The sequence below is a fragment of the Lotus japonicus genome, chromosome 2 (genome assembly GCF_012489685.1).
Source record: "Lotus japonicus ecotype B-129 chromosome 2, LjGifu_v1.2".
Classification (NCBI taxonomy): domain Eukaryota; kingdom Viridiplantae; phylum Streptophyta; class Magnoliopsida; order Fabales; family Fabaceae; genus Lotus; species Lotus japonicus.
The window spans coordinates 69,855,190-69,872,532 of NC_080042.1; the positions used below are offsets into that span (position 1 = coordinate 69,855,190).

Here is a 17,343-nt window from a genome sequence, read left to right on the forward strand (position 1 = left end):
ATGTTTATCGAGTCATTTTTGCCTCTTTATTCTTCTTTTTTGAGTCCTTCATTAAGTGTTGAGTCAAGTTGAGTCACTTTTTAATTCATAATTGCATCTGCATTAGTTTAGTTGTTTTTAGTCTATTTATTTGGTCTTTTTATTAGTTTTAGTTAGAGGATAATTGCTAAGGTCAGTTTTGAGCTGAAGTCCTTTGAATACTGAGAGTTGATTGCATATTGGGAGTTTTATTTGATGAATTGAATGAATGATTTCTGAATTATTGTGATTAAATGAGTGTTTCCATGAGTTACATTGGTGGAATGATGGTTTGTTTAGATTCTTTGAAGGTTTCAGGTGTTTTTGATGGCTAATGATGATGATTGAAAGCCAAGTAATGAGCCATGATGATAAATGAAGAAGGAGTTACAAAATTAAAGAAAAATCAGATGAGCCACGCATGTGCGCCATCTATCCCACGCACATGCGTGGAGCTACTGTTGGAGAAACCTGATGCCCACGCATGTGCGCCGCCTAATCCACGCACATGCGTGGTGGCAAAACCTGATGCTGCGATTTTTGCGTTTTGAGCGTTTTTGCCCACGCGCCACGCACATGCGTGGATGACCGCTGGAAACTCTATAAATAGGGCTTTTGTTATTTCTTTTAGGATCTTGTACTTTTTTGAACAAAACCTAGAGTTTTAGTTTCTTGGAGCTTGTGGGAGGCTTCTTGGCCCTCTTGTTTCAAGTTTTTGTTCCTTTAGTTTTCATTATGAATTCTCTATCCATGCTTGGCTAGCTTTCTTTGTACTTTGGGTGAAGTGAACCTTAGCTTTGATTATGTTTTGAACTTCTGAGTTTCTTATATGAATAAAGTTTCCTTTCAATGTATCTTTTCTCTGTTTCAATATTCTCTTGAATGCATGCAAGTGTTTGGCTTTCTTCTTGCACAACGGTAGTTGGTAAGGATTAAGGGACCATGAGATTAGATTGATTTGCTTACTACCACTTAGGTATAAGGGTGAGAACTTATTGTGATGGCCTGAACATGGAAGCTTCATTCTTCAATTGAATTGACTAGGTACTAAGGCATTAGGCTTAGCAACGGAAATTGAATGATTTACTTGATTAAGGTATTAACAAGTAAAGGTAAAGGCTATAGCATCATAGAAGGGTTTCTAAAGTTTATATAAGAATTTGGTTGTATGAAACACAATTGGACTAAGTGATACTTTGCCCAAGGTACTTCTTTTTCTGAATTGATTCTAGCTTTTGATTACAAGCGTTTTACATAAAACAAAACTCAAACTTATATTATTTTTCTTTTTACATTCTAAACACTAAACTCTTAGAAGAAATTGATGAACAACTATCCCTGTGGTTCGACAATCTTTTGTATTACTTCGATCAATCCGTGCACTTGCGAAATTGCTATCAAGGCTCCTCTCGATCTTATTCGTAGTTAGGAAGGGGGAAGGAGTCTAAATCAATGGACATTAATGAACCATCATTGATGGACGTTGCACATGACACGATCAATTCGACTCAAGGTCAGGCGCTAATAGAAGTTGCTTACTCTCCTAGTAGCGAAGGATAAAGGCAGGGCTTTTTTCGTAGTAATAGTGGGCGGGTCTCATGAGATCTATCTATGCCGGCCGTCGGAATCAAATGAAGGGGTCGAAGGACCATTCGATTAATTAAGGGGCATAGATCTAGGCCTCTTTGTTTGGTCAATCACCAAAGGCGGGGGGAACCACTATGGGCGAGACCCCCCGGCCTCGATTCTTTTGCATAGTCCAGGGGCCGGCCGCTGCAGAGCGGCGCCCTCGCCTGGCACCATTCCCGGATCTAGCAGCAGACAGGCGGGCCGGGCCTGAGCTTTACTGTATTCAGATAAAGTGATATACGAGTACTAACAGTTTGGTTTAATTAATGCCAGCCGAAAATGGGTTGGAGGAGAAGTTGTGCAAGCACTGGCTTATGATGTGCCAATTCCTGGATACCAAACCAAGAACACCATCAGTCTCCGCCTCTGGGAAGCAAAAGCGTCTGCTGAGGATTTTAATTTATTTTTATTTAATGATGGGCATCATGAATCTGCTTCAGTGCTTCACTCACGGTCTGAACAGGTTCGTATTAGTAAAATTTCTCTACTATTTTACATATATGACGAATAAGAATGAAATACATACAGAGATACACATTTCTTTGCAATTATAAGATCTTAGAACAATTACTGTTGATTTTTGTGTCTCCCCATTTCTTGTAAAGCAGTTCTATTTAAATTTTCTATGTAGATATGTGCGGTCTTATATCCTGGGGATGCCACAGAAGGTGGAAAACTTCTACGGCTGAAGCAGCAGTACTTTCTCTGCAGTGCATCACTCCAAGTAATTTAATTCCATCTGATAATTTCCCATATTTCTCTTTGTAACAAAGAATGCACTCTGATTTCAATGGCATGGGTATTTTTAACCAGATAATTAATTATATAATTTGGGCCATGGTTACGTTCTTTATGATACCCAAAAAGCAAAAATAATTTAGTTACCTCTTTTGATCGACACACTATTCTTACTGTTATTTACTCCTATCATGGACCAATTGCAGGACATAATTTCCCGATTCAAGGAGAGGAGACAAGGACCCTGGAACTGGTCTGAGTTTCCGACAAAGGTTGCTGTACAATTGAATGATACTCACCCAACTCTTTCAATACCTGAGTTGATGCGATTACTTATGGATGATGAAGGGCTTGGTTGGGATGAAGCATGGGATGTGACATCAAAGTCAGTGAATTGTAAATTGTTGCATGGAATGATTATTTGCCATTTCTTTCTTCAACTTCATGTCTATGTTTGTGGTGTATTATTGTATTCCTCACTGTTAAAATGCGATGCTGTATTAGGACAATTGCTTACACAAACCATACTGTCCTCCCTGAAGCGCTGGAGAAATGGTCTCAACCTGTAATGTGGAAACTGCTTCCTCGCCACATGGAAATCATAGAAGAAATTGACAGGAGAGTAAGTTTCTTTTCTTCCTTGTTCCTTTTTAATAGACTCCATTGATGATATACAGATAGATTTAATGTAAAAATCATAAAATGCTTGCAGTTCATAGCAATGATAAGTAAAACCCGGTTGGACCTTGAGATTGAACTTTCCACCATGCGCATCTTGGACAATAATCCCCAGAAGCCACTGTTCGGAACCCTTTGAACACTAAGATAATGCTTGAGGATTAAGTTTATGCTCTCACGTGAACCCTAGTACACAAATTGTGATTCAATATATAGTAGAATGTATACTTGGATCAATATCTTAATTAATATGATATTTTAAAAATGATAGAAAATCTATGAAATTTAAAACACGCATATGATTGATACGGCCACAAATTTTTTCAGTCAGATACCGCTATTATTAGAACTTATCATTACAAATTATTAAAATTTTCAATTTACTTTAAATTTCTAAACCAGTGTTCTTATTGAATTATTGTTTTAAATATTTAGTTCGAAAAGTGATATTCCACATCTCAAATTCATAAGCATAAAGCGTGAAATGAGCTTGCAAGCTCTATGAGCATTCCGTTTAAATGGATCCAAATCCAAACACATTCAATCGTGTGATCAATCTCTTGATTTGCTTGAGGACTAGAAACGGATGAACTATGCAGACAATCTTGTGAGCTGTTTGATTAATTATTGTGGAAAATTAACTTTTAAAATGCAGACTATTTTTGGGTGAAATTTTAATTTCACGATGCTTTAAACACAATAGACAAATTTTTATGCATTAGTGCATGTTTGGAAATCATTCTATAATTAATTTTGAAGCCCGAATAAATTTTGGGAAAAAAACTTCTTTGAGAATTGATTCCCGAAAGCATTCATACAGAATAAATTAATAGGTTCCTAGCATTTTAAGTGTTCAGGGTTACCTCAAAGTTCTGAAATTCGCTTACTACTCATTCTGCAAGAACAGGTAGAGTTCAAAGGCAACCACCTCAGCTACGAAAACAAAATATAAAGATACCACAGAAAACTCTTAAGCTCTGGCTCTTATGTTACCATAGTCCAGACAGAATGGCACACAGAACACAACAAGGCTTAAAAACACAAAGGGGCCAAACTACTAGAAGACCCTTTATTAGAAATAAGACACAAAGAAACAGAAACATAACAAAATTGGAGCACATTACTCTTCCTCTGATTCTGATTCAGCACTCTGAAGCCAATCGATCAAAGGTTTGGCATTCTTCCATATGTGAGAGTCCTTATTCTCGCCCTTCAGCCCTTCTTGATGCCACTGCAATATGTGCTCTTCCTCCAACACATCAGCATCATAGAGAGCCTTCAGAACAATGGCAATTTCCTTTGTAGCATTGGAAGTGGACTTGAGACAAAATGCCTCAATGCCTTGAAGCAATAGTATCTGCGAACCCCCCTCCATGGAAGCTGCAGCAGCAAGGTAGCTCTTCTTCCTGTTCACTTCTTTCCCAAACCCTTTCTCAATGCCCTCAAATAAGGCCTCAAGCAGAGCAATGGTCTTTTCTTGAGCAGATGCAGGAAGTCCAGCCATGAGGGACTGCAATCCTTTCGCATTGATACCTTTGTTCAAATTTGCTTTCAGTTCTCCGACCAGTTTCATGTAGTGCATTGAGTTGCCATTTTCAGAACCATCGCCTACCTTGCTTGCTGCTTTTCCGTTCTTCTCATGCCCATTTGTGGAGAGATTCTCAGAGCCATTGCCTACCTTGCTTGCTGCTTTCTCCTTCTTCTCATGCCCATTTGTGGAGGGATTCTCAGAACCATTGCTTGCCTTGCTTGCTGATTTATCCTTCTTCTCATCCTCATTTGTGGAGAGCATGACCATATCAGCTGTTACAGCACTTAACTGCTCTTGGATGCGTTGGCGAGCAGCCTCAAGTGAGGTGTCTGTTAGCCATTGTACATCACCATCATCTTCTTCATCAGGAGACTCTTCATTCTCATCAACTTGACCACGAGGTGGAGAAGTACGGTCTTCATCAGAGCTGTTTGATTTCTTCTTTGTAGAGCTGGGTTTTGCAGTCTCACCCGTGGATGTGGAAGAGACTTTCTTCTTGACCTATTTCTTTAATTTCTTTAGCTCCTCATCAGCTGCCTCACCTTCCTTCAATCTCTCCTTCTCAGCTCTCCTCATGGCCTTCTTGTCTTTGGATCCTTTCTTTGTTTCAGGAGGGTTTTTCACAATAAAGGTAGTCAGCTTGTCTCTCATATCCACATCTGACACAAAACCACAAGCAGCACATTTCAGCTGGATCATTTGGCTCTTCGTGATCAGTACCTCAGTTTCAGGGTTTCCACAACCATAACACTGGACATACTTCTTGATGAAATTCTCCAAAAGAGCAGCAAGTTTCGCAGTTTCATGTGCCCCATTCACATGAGATGTCCCATTTTTCTCATCAAATTTGGACTGAGCTCCAAGCTCACAACCAAAGTACTTGGTCGTGTACGCGGCCGGCCTCGCCAACGCCTTGGCAATATCAACCATATTGACAATATTTGTCTTGATGCCATTACCTCTACCCTCAATTTTGGTAATCATTCTAGGCATCTTATACCTGTAGAAGGCATCATCGCTGTTTCCAGCGCCAATGTTCTGTAACGCCATGATTACTTGAGCAAGGAAAGTTCCAAAGACAAACAATCAAACTAGATGCCACCCGTTGTAATCACAAAGAAGGTCCGCTGCGTGCAACTAGGGAAAGCTGCCAAGTACAACAACAAAGGTTACAATGTTCCTGATATGGCTGGGGATGCATAGACAAGGGCTTGTCCTTTTTCCTTTTAGGATTAAAACAGTCTCCTCCAATGAGATCAATTGCTCCGAAATGGATAATAGCCCGTTCAAACATGAAAGAAAGCTCAACGTGACTCCTTCACCTTCACTACAGCAGAACTTGCAGGAAATCCTGAATCAACAAAAACAATAACTAGGCTGAGAATTTACATAACATGATGAGACAAATTCATAGCCCATAACATTAACCCTACACATGATGCATGTTCTATTAGAACATATATTAAAAAAAACCTAATTGCACATCATATAAAATTATAAATTGTTGAATTGAAACAGATTTATGATATAAGGGGCTAAGGTTACCTATAATATATGAAAAAATGCATAAAAAAAACGAGAAAATAAATACAAAGCGTTGGTTTATGGAATTTGATCGAATTGAAACATATGAATGAATGTAACTGTGTGAGGAGATTAGTGTTGTTATTATGATGATGACAAACACGAGGATATGAGAAATCGAATTCGAATTTCGCAGAGATTGAAAGGAAGAAACCTGCGTGCGTGCAGAGTGAGATTGATTGAAGGAAGAAGATGATGAGAAGGGCGTCACGAGAACGAGAAGAATGCCTTCAAATGCTGCGCAGCGCCGCGTATCAAAGGGTTAATGGCTTTATATACGCACACGCACACGCACACGCACACGGAAGTTAAAATCAAGCATGCGTAACAACTTTAATTATTTAACGGGATAAACATTCTCTCATGTAAAAAAACTAGTATTATGTGGGCTTTAAGCCCTCCAAATTATCAAAAAAAAAAAACTAGTATTATGTAGGGTTTTTGTATATATCTCTCTCCATGTATATATTATATACTCTAAATATTTATAAAAAAGACAAATATAATCTTCTACTTAATATTGTTATGTCATATCACTCATATGTGATAGTCTAAATAGTATTGATCAAATTGAATCTATGTTATTTATGAAAATAATCAATGTCAAAATAAGATACAATTCAATTATTTTTTTAAATCTGATACAACTCAAATATATATTTTCGCGGTCGTTTTTACTTTCATTTTGTTAACAAAGTCACAATCTTGCAGTTGCAGTGGAAGCGTTTGAGGACGGTGAGAAACACTAATCTAATAACAAAAAGTGAGAGGAAGAGGTGCAATTGAGGTGATGCCACTAATATGAGAGCGATAAGGGGAACAACAACATTGATCTCTGAAACTAGTAGTAGACTCAACTGTCCCAAGGGAAGATGATTTTGCGTTCCTGCTCACTCGCTTAGTTGCTTCTATAGATTTTGTGGGGATGAAGAAGATGATGATTATAATTCAGAAGAAGATAATGAAAGAAAGATTTGTGTTTTTTTTAAATTGATCATGGTTACAAAATATAGATCAAAGTTAAAGATATAGAGAAATATGTGGTGGTCGGGGTAGAGATAAAGAATGAGGGGAGGGGGAGATGGAGGTGGCCATTGATCAGTTTTGATTTGCAAGACTAAATATTTTTTTTATAAGCTAAATATATTAGGAAGCACTAGGTATACTTCAAAACCATGGTATGTACATGAAAGAAGAAAGCCAACAAGCTCTAAATTACAAGACTTTAGAATTCTAAAGACATAAGTCAGCTAACTAGAAGAAATCAGAAACAGTGGCTGAAAACAATACTAGTACCCACACGAATACACAACCCTTCTATTCGCAAGACTAAATTGAAAATCACAAGGATTTAATTGACATTGATGTGATCCTTAAGGTGACATATCACTTAACTATTAACGGGATGAAAGACAAAACATTTCAAAGAACTAGCGTGATTAACATTTGAGAAAAAGGATGATGCACCGACGGTGTAAAGTTTTTTTACACCGTCAACCAATCAGATTTCAAGGATGTGCCACGTCAATTAATGAAATTAAATAAAAAGAGAGATTTTCTCACATCCTTGAAATCTGATTGGTTGACGGTGTAAAAAAACTTTACACCGTCGGTGCATAGAAATTAAACTCTTAACATTTTACAACTATTGTAACATTTTTGCTTCTTTTATGAGTAAAGAGACTAACCTAACCATCACTCACAACTTAAAAAATCACTCTATAAAATAACAAAAAAGATTTGGTGAACAACTGAATATCTAAATAGTGCAAACCATTATCAGACACCTATTTTTGTGGCAGTTTTTAATCGTGACAAAGTATTTTGATAAGTATAAACCACCACAAAAGTGAGGTGTCGAAGAGTGGTTTACACTATTTGAATATTTGTGTATCATTTCATAAAATAAATAAAAGTGTCCTTGCGTAATTTGGGTCATGTCAAATAGTAATGGTCAAATTTTTATCAATCATACTTTAGTAGAAAAATTTGTATACTTACCCAAATAAAATAAAATAAAATTGTAAGTTAAAATAAAATGAAGAAAATTAAAAAAATTAAAAAAATTTCGTGCTTAACGCTTTGCAAAAAAGTGTGAAATGTGGAAAAACTCTTTGGTGTTCATTTCAGAGACACACTGACACAGTACCTCTTCTCTTCCACCCTAATTTAGCTTCCAGTCTGTGAATCGTTCGGCGTTTGCTTGCAGCGCCATGGGTTTTCACGTCGCCGCCAGACGCTTTTACCAGAACCTCGCCGCCGCCGCCACCTATGGCCGTCAATGCCACCACTACTCTTCTTCCGCCTCAAACGAAATGAATCTGGTCAAGCAACTGAGAGAACGAACAAGCGCTCCGATCAAGGACGTGAAAGCTGCTCTCGTCGATTCCAATTGGGACATCGAGGAAGCTCAGAAGGAGCTCAGAAAACGAGGCAAAGTTCTCGCCTCCAAGAAATCCTCTCGAACTGCCTCCGAAGGTTTGCTCGCGCTCGCCCATGATCGCACCAGAGCCGCCCTCGTTGAACTCAACTGCGAAACTGATTTCGTCGCCAGGTAAGGGATGCTGTTAGAGTTAGTTATTTTCTGTTAGGGTTTGTTCAGAGTTTGTTAGAGTGGCGGTTAATCTTGTAGCTGAAGCTATATCTATGAATAGCTCTGTAATTGTTTATTCCGAATCGGTGAGACGATGATTACTCATGTTTTCTGTTTATATCAGGAATGAGATTTTCCAGCACCTGGCATTGTCTTTGGCGAAGCAAGCTTTATTGCTGGAAAACTCTTCTGATGCTCCATTTCACTTTGGACCTCAATCACTGGAGGTAATAGAAGCTTTCGTTTAGTGAACGGCTTTTACGATTTCAGTTTGAGTTGTTGATGGTGATTATGATGGGGTATTGTTTTACTTTCGCCAGGAGATGAGGTTGGATCTTCAGCACCCGAAGATCAGTGGAGAAACCACCGTTCACAATGCGATCACTGAAGTAGCTGCTATTATGGGGGAGAATGTAAAACTAAGGAGAGGTTTTGTGATGCCTGCATCGTCGCAGGGTCTTATATCTACTTATCTTCATACCAGTCCCCAACCAGGTGGTGAATTCAATCCTTTTTATTTTTATGTTTTTGTTCTCTTTAGTTTATGCATTTATGAGTGTTTTCCCGTTCTCGCATTTGCACTCTGCACACACTTAAGGTCATCAAATGAGGTTTTCATTGTTCTTTTAGAACATTTTGTGCTAAGTACCAAATTCTTTGTGACACCCACAAACTTGACATGATGTGGATATTGACTTACCCCCCTATTTGATTAGGTTTGGGTCGCATAGCTGGGATTTTGTCTCTTGAAGTTGATAATGGCAACACACGAGTGGATGCACTTCAACGAGTTGGATCAGAATTGGCCATGCATGTAGTGGCAGCAAAACCATTATTCTTAACAAAGGAACTTGTGTCCTCAGAGGCTTTAGAAAATGAGCGTGAAGTTCTTAAATCTCAGGTATTCCATTACCTTATTTTTTGGAGTTAACGGTAGTTGTAGGTCTATGCTTGGCATATGAATGATGAATCTTAATTGTCAAAGATCTATGCTTAGGCTACTGTAAGTTCTGGTCTTTAAGAAGTATTTGAAAAAATCTTCATTTGTTTAAGTGTGTGAATGGGGTGTGTTACACGGATTCATTGACATGCCTTATCGTTTTTCTCTGTTTTAACAGTGCTTAAGACTGTTGTATGGTTTTTGAGTCGTATGGATTGGCTTTTATTTAGTTGGGTTTAAGTATACTTCAACTGACTAGGTTTGGTTCAGTTGGCATTTGGCAAAGCTGACATTTGAACCAGTGACTCTATGAACTATGGCAGGGTACACCTGCACAAGAATGACGTCCTTCTTGTATTATAATTGTTTTTTTTTTCTCTTTGACCTTTCCCCTACTATATATACATGCCTTGATGAGTTAATAGCATTTCATTAGTGGCTATATCAACTTTAGGATTGTATTCAACTTTTTGATATACCAATTTTTACTAGCATTTAAAAATTCAGAATTAAAAATTTTGTTCAAAAATGCAGTCTGCTCAGTATTTATCTCATTTTGGATTTTCTGAATTCTTTCAGTTCATGTGCTGCAGTGCTACTTTCTTTAGCACATTATAGAAACTGAACAATAACTTTTGGTTTACAACTCATGATTTTAATATTTCAGGCAGAAGCCTCTGGTAAGCCTCAAATGGCCATAAACAAAATGGTTGAAGGAAGACTGCGCAAGTACTTTGAGGAAGTTGTGCTCATGGAGCAAAAGTTTATCTTGAATGATGCTTTGAATGTAAAGGTATGTGAGGGTTCTGTAAATTGAATTGGATCCTCCCAAAGAAAATTGAACCATGATAGCTATATTTATTGGTTAATAATGGTCAAGAATTTATTTAAGTAAAATTAAATCTTAACTACCCATGTGAGTTAGAGTAGTCAAGATTAACCCCACACTCGTCACACTCTCACTTGTTTCTCTTCCCATATGTATAGACTGAAAATAGAAAATACTCATATCTAGAATGCCTGCAATATTTTTTGTGAAGCATTCCTTGTTGGAGCCAAATTGTTTATTGTATCATTCATTATCTATTATCTTTCATGCCTCTTTGCAGACAGTGCTCGATAATCTATCCAAGGAGGTGGGCTCATCTGTAAGGATTGGGAGCTTTCTCAGAATGGAAGTTGGGGAAGGAATTGCAAGGTGAGACCTGTACCTTTTTTGACACTACTAATTCCTATCTTGTTTTAGGGCCTATTTACTATCGAAACAAGTCATTGCGGTTGGTCTACAATTTCATGCTTTGATGGAATTCTATTAAGTGTTTTTGGTGTAGTCAATGATGTTTTGTTGTACAATTTATGTTTTGGGTGTATTCGTCTTGCTGTTATGGCACGGTTGGGACTGAAGGTATATGTTTACGGAGATTACTTTTTATGTGGCTTTAGCAAAGGGGCTTTGTCAGTTGAAAATGCTTAGTTTCTCTTTTAGCTGATAAAAACGATCTAATGTGTATAACCTAAAGCATTTCTTGTCTAACAAATATTATACTATCTTTTCTTACTTACAACCTCCCTGATCAGTTCTAAGTTTCTTTTTGGCTTTGCAGCATCTTATTCCATGTCTGACTCCCTCTTAAGTCCTAACAACGAATGAATGAAATTGTGGATGAATTCTCATTATGTTTTCATATAATGGGAGCATTGTTGATTTTTCTGTTAATTGATTTTGATAATTTTGCTGACATCCGCTATTTTCAGTCAAGAAGCAGATTCATCTGAGTCTGTTGCTCAGGTTGCGTAATTTAAGGCGATTCAGTACATGTATGGAGGAAACTTCTCAGAGCTAAGGTTTGTTCTGTCTATTGATCCAGAAGTTTTTAGGTACAATATTCTGTTGAAAATTTTGCTCCTTAGGAGAAACTTCAATGGTTTCTGGTTAGTGCTCGGGTATGCTGTGGTGCGCTCTCCTGGTGGATGTCTGCTAAAAGCCCAAGAAAGTTATAGTTGAACCACATTGGTTGCTTTATATTTTGTTTCTACATCTTCTGTTAGCTCAGAAAGTCTCTTAATTTTAAATTTGCAAAACTGACAAATAAATTGATATGTTGAGCTTCTATTTAGAATGAAGCAAAAGATGCCTAAAAGCAGACTGAAGGTATTTAAGTTTTTAAAGGATTCAAATAAATGAATTATCCGATTTTCAATGCAAAAGCTTCATATTAACACGCATTACTTTTAATTCCATCCTGTAGTTCTGATTGATACAACCATTTACGTGCTTGCACTTCCGGTGAATAAAAAACATGGCATCCTCTAACTTCTAAGGAAATAATTTCGAAGTTTCTGGTCGGATATATTTAATGAGAAGTTATTCGTTTATAAGAAAATTAAAAGAAAAATAATGAAAAATATTTATTTTAAAAAGAAAAAGAGAATATATGACATGCATCCCCAGTGACACATTGTGGTAGATTTCGTTAGAAATTAGATGATAAATTGATGAATGACCAAGTTATACAAATTATAAATTTAGAGACCAAAATCCCTCGTCTTAAAATCATGCAGTCAAGCCATCAAAAGTTTAGAGATCAAAAGTGCAATTAAGCTTTTGTTTTACTGTTATCTTTTCTAAGCCAGTTTTTTTTTTGGTCAATCTTTTCTAAGCCAGTTAAGAAAGCCTTTATCTCATGGTGGGTTAGAAAAACTAATTAAAGGTTACCTGTAGCCGTCTGAAGTTTACCTGAAACACAAACTAGCTCGAAATTGTTCAACAAGTTAACAGAGTAGTTTCCATGCTGTGTTGTCATTTTAATTTGTTTTTCCTCTCAGTGAAACAAATGGGCCGAAAAGCCCAAGGACCAAAGACCTAAAAAAAATTCTTCCTTATAGGAGATTAGTAGTTGAAGACTTGTCCACTTTTGTTATTTTATTTTAAGTTTTTACAAAGATGATAGAACGAAGAGAAAACACCTCTAGATTATCGGGCATGACATCAGTGGTATGCTGGAGAGGCAAATAGAGACTCCTAGGTTGGAGCGCCAGAGGATCTCCCTAAATAGACGGTTGCTCACCAACTGAGATTTTATTGAACACAAATCATTTGAACCCTTAATCTATGAGGAGGTGAGAGTTAAACTCAAAACTCGTAATCAATTGTGTCAACTCAAGTCAGCGACTCATCCACTTTGTAGTGATGCTCCAACCCCTCATTTTATAATCTGATGGCTAAGTGATAAAGGATGTTCATATTATTTTGCATTGATTTTCTTTTGCTAAATGAAGCATCTTCTCCATAAAACAAGGATAAAACCATTCCTTATGAGAAAGAATATATTGAATTCAGAGAAGGCACATAGAAGTAATTAATGTTATTTTTCTAATGATATTGCTACAGAGAAGGCATGGAAGCCATTACTTAAAAAATTTGTCACATCCACTTCCAACTTACAACATGCAATTGATCGTTGCGAAGGCAACATGAAACTTCCCGATTCCCATCTTCAACAAAGAATTCTCATATGCCTGGAAAAAGAATCTAGCTAATCTGAATCATAATTATGACAAGTATGATTAATCTAAAATGATGCATCACGGCAATGGGTACGGAACATATAATGTAACTAATCATATGATTATCAGTGGATCCTCTCTGCCAATGCCATTTGCCAGAGAAGCGTTCCTCAAGAATGAGGTGTCATCTAATAAACCAGCTATATAAAAGATGACAAAAGAACTCTTACCATTAAAATAATTACTAAAAAACAACCATAACCTATTCATTGCTATCATGATACATATATGTATAATTCTTTAATATTCTTGATGTGGATATAATTTTAAATTCATGAAAGGAATGTATAGGAAAGTTTGGAATTAATGTGGAACCAACTAACCATCTCTTGAATATCATGAGCTGCATGCTACAACTTATCGACACCGTCACCGCAAATAAATATTAGTACTAGTGTTTGATCCGTGAGTTCACATCATCACATGCATTCTTTAAAGTTTCCTTCCTTATTTTGTGCTGAAGGTACTCAAGAAATTAAAATTAAAGGAATCCTTGTTCAAGTAATTAAAGCACCAAGCTATGAATATGAGCATAATAATGATAGGAAGTGTCAACCTAGCTAGCTTTCTATGTGAAGCAACTTAGAAAATATTGCACTTGGGTTCTACGCGTATATTGGCACAATAATAGTTTAGCAAATCATCACAACTTGCTTGTTTGACTATAAAAAATTAAAAATATAAACAAATAGCTTATCGCAAACTAGAAAATGGCAAAGAATGTGGTAGATGCCTTATTCCTCTTCAGCAAGATCTCGGATCAAGGGTCATGTGGATGAAAACAACTCTATTACGAAAGCTAGCTCTATCATCTTGCCGATGCGATGAAGATCTTTTCTCTTCATTTGATATTTTTTTCCCTATCCTACTAATCAAATTGCACTACGTAGACATGAATGTGAAAATAATAACCTTACCAAATGACACGAGTCATGACACAATTTGATTGGATTTGAATTCTCTGCAACTTTTCTACCTCTACAGCACATAAAACAACCTATCATCATTAATTGCTAAAGTTTTTTAATAATTATTTTTTCATGCAACAATCTTGATCTTTAAATTTATTTGATGAGATAGAGAATGAGATAACAAATAGAGACAGAAAATTCAATCCAATATAAATGTCGTTAACTCAAACATAATTGTCTTTCGTTTCATTTCGTTCGTGGATGATTGTTGTGCTTAAAAAAAATTGAAGCTTCCCATTAATCTATCTTATTGTTTTTTTTTTTTGACTGGTGGTGTTTTTTCAATCCAAAGCGCGTACTCTATTTAAAATGTCAACCGTATGCTTTAATTATAACAACACTTCCCACAGTTGAATTTACCAATCTGAAATTACTTATTTGACTTTTTCACACCCTATGTGTTGTATATATACACATTGAAAGTTGAAACTTGCAAGCCTCAGAATCACTTGTCTCCAATTCTAGTTCTCTCTCTTATTGCAGGATCAAGATATCAAGTCTTACAAGCTTCATAACCTTTTGGTACAACATTTCAGCAAATAGCTTTCAATCTTTGCCCTCAGCATCCCAAAATCACATTGAATCTCAATCACTTCAAGTCAAGAGGCAATTTCAAGACTTAAAGGGACTCAAACTTCCAGCCAATTTACTATAAGAGGTATTGGTGCATTAGAGTTCAACCACAATTGCAGCCTCAACGTAACGGGTTTTGAAGTCCTTGCAACGGCACTGCAACTGCAATTGCGACATTTTCAACCTGCATTTGTCTGCAATTCCACAGTCGCAACTGCAATTTAAAACCTTTCTTTGTGTGTGAAATTAAACATGGGAAACTACATTTCTTGCACTCTATCAACAGCAGGAAGCAAGCACTCAAGAGCCATAAAGGTGATCTTCCCAAGTGGAGAGATCCAGCAATTTGAAGAACCCATCAAAGCAGCAGAGCTCATGTTTGAGATGCCAAGTTTCTTTGTGGTGAACACTAGATCCTTACAAATTGGAAGGAGATTTTCCGCCCTCAACGCCGACGAAGAACTCGAGTTTGCAAATGTTTATGTGATGCTTCCAATGAAGAAGCTCAGCTCTTTGGTCACAGCAGCTGATATGGGTGCTTTGTTACTCACTGCAAATGCAGCAGCCAAAAGGGTCTCTGGTGCAAAAGTGAGAATTCTATTTCCAAATTCTAATATTGTGGAAGAGAAAGAGACATATATGGCAATGGAATCACCACCCAAATTGAACTTGGATGACATTGAAGAGTTCTCTAGCCAGGAATTCATTCACAGGTTGTCCTTTTGCAGATCAAAGAAGCCATTGCTGGAGACTATTGCAGAAGAACCATTGTGTTCAATGTGAAAGATTATCTCTGAATTTCTTTCGAGCTAGCAGAAGATTTTTTCAAGAAACTGCATGCATCTTTTGCTATTGGGTGGAGGTAATTATATATGGCAAAGAAGTTATAGCTTTGAAGACATTGAAAGGGTGTGGATATTATGATGATTAGATTGCTTTAATGAGGGGCTCAAAGAGTTCTCTGTAGACTAATTAAGTCCAGTTTGTGGCTTTCTTGGTCCTTTTTTGTGATGAAGGGTCATGTTCCATGTTGCCCTGCATCATTTTATGGATTCTTTTTTCAGTGATTGGAATTGTATGTATTGTTAAACTAATTCAAAACATGCAGTGCTGATAGGTAATTCTATGAATCAGGTGTTAGATTTCATTGCCTAGCTAAATCTTCAATTCATTGTAGGTTTCTGCTGGTGTCCAATAAATTCAGTTTTTAGTTGTATATCTTTTACAATAAAAATATATTTGCACCTCAAATCAACTCACACCAAGAAAGAAATTGAAGAGAGCGGAATGAGAGATATAATAGGTGGTGGGTGTGAATGTATTAAAACCTCATCTTTTAACATATAAGATTGAAATTCTTGTCAGATTAAGAGAATATCAAGTTATCTATTGAAAGGAAAAAGTAAAATCTCAAGTTTAATTTATAGAAAATAATTTAGATTATAGTAGGTTTTTGAACACCAATAAAGCATATAAATTGTTTAACTCTTAAATACACAATGAGAATAACCGCAACGAAGTTGGCATCTTCAAGCTAAGTAAGCAAATAAACTACTTCTCTTTGTTGTGAAGTGAGTCAGGTAAGAAAGGAATTCAACAATCTTTTGATCTTTGACAGATGTCGCCACTCATTTGAAAAATAGTTGTATGTTCTTCCAACAAATGTCTTTCTCGAGATTCGAACATGTACTCTCATCCTTATAAGAGTCTAATGTGCGTATTACTAGACAAGTATATTGCAATAAAGTTTTGTGCACAAATGTCACACATTTGCATCAATCCAAAAACAAACTTATACGAAGTTGTTAGGCAAATTGGAAAGCAATGTAGAAGAATCAATCTTATTTTTCTTCATTTTCTTATCACCATTCTATATACATCATGTGCCAATGGCATTTGGAGTCATTTGCAGAGAAGGGCCATATATGCTAAGACAAAATGTCCATATGGTGCCTATAATGCTTATCATCTGTACCAACAAAGAGTGCATATATATTACATATTGAGATACTCATTTTTTTTCTATACCAATCACATCATATAACATCTATCACTTTTTTCTCTCTAATGATCTTGCACCAATCCCCATCATTTGCCAAGGGTGTTGGTTTTGCTCGGAAGCTTATAGATAAATTATAAGCTTTTTACAGGTTTTATTAAATACCTCTTAAATATTTGGCAAAAAAGCTCTTTCAAATGCTACAATATTTTTATATAACATTAGAATGAGATCGGAATTAAAAACAAACAAAAAAAGAATACTAGTTTTAATGAAAATAAAAGACAGCCAAAAGAAAACATTTTAGAGCATCTCCAATGCAAGATTCTTAGTTCTTATTTTTGAGTTAAGAATTAAGAACTAAGAACTTTACCATTGAAGGTGCTGACATGAAGCTCTTAGTTCTTAAAAATAAGAATTCAGTTCTTATATAAGAAGTTTTACTTTTTGAGTTTTTAGCTTAAAATATTAATTATTTCTCTCTCATTCAAATTACTTTATTACTTTATGAGTTTTGTTTTT

General features: G+C 36.4%; 3 protein-coding genes and 1 pseudogene across 3 annotated transcripts; 3 read left to right on the forward strand and 1 right to left on the reverse strand.

Annotated features, from left to right (window-relative positions):
* Nucleotides 1–272: 272 nt before the first annotated feature.
* Nucleotides 273–3,255, forward strand: LOC130736948 (alpha-glucan phosphorylase, H isozyme-like). Its single transcript, XM_057588725.1, has 6 exons — nt 273–308; nt 1,901–2,110; nt 2,279–2,371; nt 2,592–2,770; nt 2,890–3,007; nt 3,098–3,255. Exons 1-6 carry the CDS (start codon nt 273–275, stop codon nt 3,200–3,202), a joined length of 741 nt encoding a protein of 246 aa, XP_057444708.1. The 3' UTR covers nt 3,203–3,255.
* A 667-nt stretch (nt 3,256–3,922) lies between these two features.
* Nucleotides 3,923–6,491, reverse strand: LOC130739153 (eukaryotic translation initiation factor 5-like; annotated as a pseudogene).
* Nucleotides 6,492–8,269: 1,778 nt separating this feature from the next.
* Nucleotides 8,270–11,919, forward strand: LOC130739154 (elongation factor Ts, mitochondrial). The gene is made up of 7 exons (XM_057591391.1): nt 8,270–8,732; nt 8,896–8,998; nt 9,092–9,266; nt 9,488–9,672; nt 10,379–10,504; nt 10,821–10,909; nt 11,467–11,919. Exons 1-7 carry the CDS (start codon nt 8,392–8,394, stop codon nt 11,507–11,509), a joined length of 1,062 nt encoding a protein of 353 aa, XP_057447374.1. The 5' UTR covers nt 8,270–8,391; the 3' UTR covers nt 11,510–11,919.
* Nucleotides 11,920–14,671: 2,752 nt separating this feature from the next.
* Nucleotides 14,672–16,038, forward strand: LOC130735599 (uncharacterized). The gene has a single exon (XM_057587532.1). The coding sequence runs from the start codon at nt 15,075–15,077 to the stop codon at nt 15,603–15,605; it is 531 nt and encodes a 176-aa protein (XP_057443515.1). The 5' UTR covers nt 14,672–15,074; the 3' UTR covers nt 15,606–16,038.
* The last annotated feature ends 1,305 nt before the right edge of the window (nt 16,039–17,343 follow it).

Bases quoted from the DNA above. Each gene is read 5' to 3' on its own strand.
- LOC130735599 (XM_057587532.1), top strand. From the start codon at position 15,075: ATGGGAAACTACATTTCTTGCACTCTATCAACAGCAGGAAGCAAGCAC.
- LOC130739154 (XM_057591391.1), top strand. From the start codon at position 8,392: ATGGGTTTTCACGTCGCCGCCAGACGCTTTTACCAGAACCTCGCCGCC. The intron at 8,999-9,091 runs GTAATAGAAGCT...TACTTTCGCCAG, and splicing joins TTGGACCTCAATCACTGGAG to GAGATGAGGTTGGATCTTCA. The intron at 9,267-9,487 runs GTGGTGAATTCA...CTATTTGATTAG, and splicing joins TCATACCAGTCCCCAACCAG to GTTTGGGTCGCATAGCTGGG.
- LOC130736948 (XM_057588725.1), top strand. From the start codon at position 273: ATGAGTGTTTCCATGAGTTACATTGGTGGAATGATG. The intron at 2,372-2,591 runs GTAATTTAATTC...GACCAATTGCAG, and splicing joins TCTGCAGTGCATCACTCCAA to GACATAATTTCCCGATTCAA. The intron at 2,771-2,889 runs GTCAGTGAATTG...ATGCTGTATTAG, and splicing joins GCATGGGATGTGACATCAAA to GACAATTGCTTACACAAACC.